The sequence below is a fragment of the Halyomorpha halys genome, unplaced genomic scaffold, assembly GCF_000696795.3.
Source record: "Halyomorpha halys isolate HHAL.00 unplaced genomic scaffold, Hhal_1.1 Scaffold700.1, whole genome shotgun sequence".
NCBI classification, from domain to species: Eukaryota; Metazoa; Arthropoda; class Insecta; order Hemiptera; family Pentatomidae; genus Halyomorpha; species Halyomorpha halys.
Genome location: NW_027116789.1, coordinates 482,611 through 484,776, shown reverse-complemented (window position 1 = coordinate 484,776; position 2,166 = coordinate 482,611). Strand labels below are relative to the sequence as shown.

General features: G+C 27.2%; 1 protein-coding gene across 3 annotated transcripts in view; it reads right to left on the bottom strand.

The window, feature by feature from the left end:
* Nucleotides 1-2,166, bottom strand: part of Myo81F (Myosin 81F) — a 260,504-nt gene that overhangs the window by 22,519 nt on the left and 235,819 nt on the right. For all 3 annotated transcript variants that reach the window (XR_010845149.1, XM_014428188.3, XM_024360177.2), the window contains exons 18-22: nt 1,917-2,115; nt 1,183-1,337; nt 879-1,097; nt 626-760; nt 312-541 (exon numbers count right to left, since the gene is read on the bottom strand). Coding sequence is in view for 2 of the 3 variants with exons in the window: in XM_014428188.3 (XP_014283674.1) it covers nt 312-541; nt 626-760; nt 879-1,097; nt 1,183-1,337; nt 1,917-2,115 (938 nt within the window). In the remaining variant the exon portion in view is untranslated. The remainder of the gene's footprint in view (nt 1-311; nt 542-625; nt 761-878; nt 1,098-1,182; nt 1,338-1,916; nt 2,116-2,166) is intronic.

Here is a 2,166-nt window from a genome sequence, read left to right as displayed (position 1 = left end):
AATTGAATATTTTTTTAACAAAACAACTTAAATGTTTAAGTTATTGAAATAAACAATACTATATTAAGGGCTCAAATGCTAGATAATAGTAATAATATTCTTTACAACTTACGACCATCTCTATCATTACATTACTGTTTAAAATTTTGATTTGATCAACTAGTTTCAACAACAATAATTATTTACATTACTATTATTCAGAGTTAGGTAATGTGGTAGATATATGAATGTTTTTAGATTTCCCTAAGAAAAATAGTTTTCAAAAACAAAATGGAATATTTATGTTCATTGTATAAATCTGATATAGTTACATTTCCCATTCTGCAATGATGTCATAGAGGTAATGATGTGCTCTAACGTGCTCTTCTCCATCAGGGCGACTCTGGTATATTGCCCATCCATCTAGGTTCCTTAAACCTAGCTTATCAGCTAATTTTGCAGTTGCATCACTAGCCGTATCAGTAGGATGGACATCAATAGCTTTAGTACGTCCATCAAGGAAAAAGAACCTACAAACAATTGTTCCAAGTCGTCGCATTGCCTGAAAATGATATTACTTGTACAGTATAGCAATAAATAAATCTCAACCATTAACATATATAAAGTTAATAATAATTCTACTGACTGCAATTTCTACTGAAGAAGGAGGATATTGCCTACATGATACACGAGCATTATTACAATTGTCTATACACCACTGTACATACTGACGCAACTTTCCCTCACACTGCAGACTTTTTCTCAGGAAACAAACAAAATACTGTAATGAAAAATAAAGATTTATACAAATTTGATTAAATTTAACAAAGCTGGTAGAGTTATGTTGTTTTTTTTCTTAAACGTTTTAAAACTAATAATATAAAAAAATAATAACATACTTTGTACAAAACTTTACTGGGTTGAAAAGCAACTATTGCCAAACATAAAAGAAGCCATAATCTTTCAGTAGCTTCTGCACTAGGATTATTAGTTACTTGTCTTATACATTGTACAAAAATCTCATCACGTAGTTCTTCCCTTTCTAATCCTGATCCTATGATAGACTGTATGACTTGAACTTCATTTTTATGTTCACTTCGCATATATTTACACAAATCCTTAAAAACATAATAAAATATGTATTTAATGTCTATTAAGTAATTATATTTTTATTTGAAATTTATTGGTATAATTTTTATTTACTCGAAAAATATTGCAGGCTACTGATATATTGTCAGGATCATAAAGTTGTATATGAGATGTAGGTATACTGGATCCTTTGTAGTATGTTACCATCTCATATTTTGGCATAAGCTCTATAGACTTACTTTTTCTAGTAAGAGTTGCAATTATAGTTCCTGAAATGGCAAGATTTGTGTGAAAAATTAGATATGTATAAAAGAAATAAATATAAAAAGCTAAAATGAACAAAATCATGAATCCCTACTAGAAGATCACAATTTTGTTCATAAAAAAATCAAAGGGTAAATGTTAGTTACAATAATAATAATAACAGTGAATGAAAGCCAAGGTTGAGCTTTTAATAAAACTTAAGAGCTTTAGTAAACTATTTAACTCTAAAAAATTATTATAAAAAAATAACATGATTAGTTTATAACAATAAAGTTAACTTAAAATAAAATTATATAATAAAAGTCTTATAATATTTGATGTGATTATTTTCAAATACTATTATCTTCTAAACTACTTATGGTTAGCTAGTGTTTCACTGATTCATCATTATTTCACAGATGTTTCATGTTTAATAAGACAGGAATAAAAAAAAAAAATATTACATTAGTAAGAATATGGAAATTGAGTATACTGAAGTTAAATGAACACAACTTTCCTCAATATTTAGACATATTAAGTGCTAATTTGAATGGGAAAACAAAATACACAAAAATGTGGATACATTTTATAAGAAAAATATTTACCTTCAGGAGTCCTTTCATGAGAGTTAAAGTAATTTTGAGCAAATTCAACAATATCATGATAAGTATCTTGCAAAGGATCAATATGCTCCTGATAATGTTCAATTTCTTGAATTTTCTTCTCAACTCTGTATTTTCTGCGTTGTTCTCTCTCTGCATCCTCTTGACCATTAGTTTTCCAATGTACATGGTTTTGTATTCCCTTTAAAATAACATGATTTTTATTAATTTATAGATAAATTAAATTTTATAT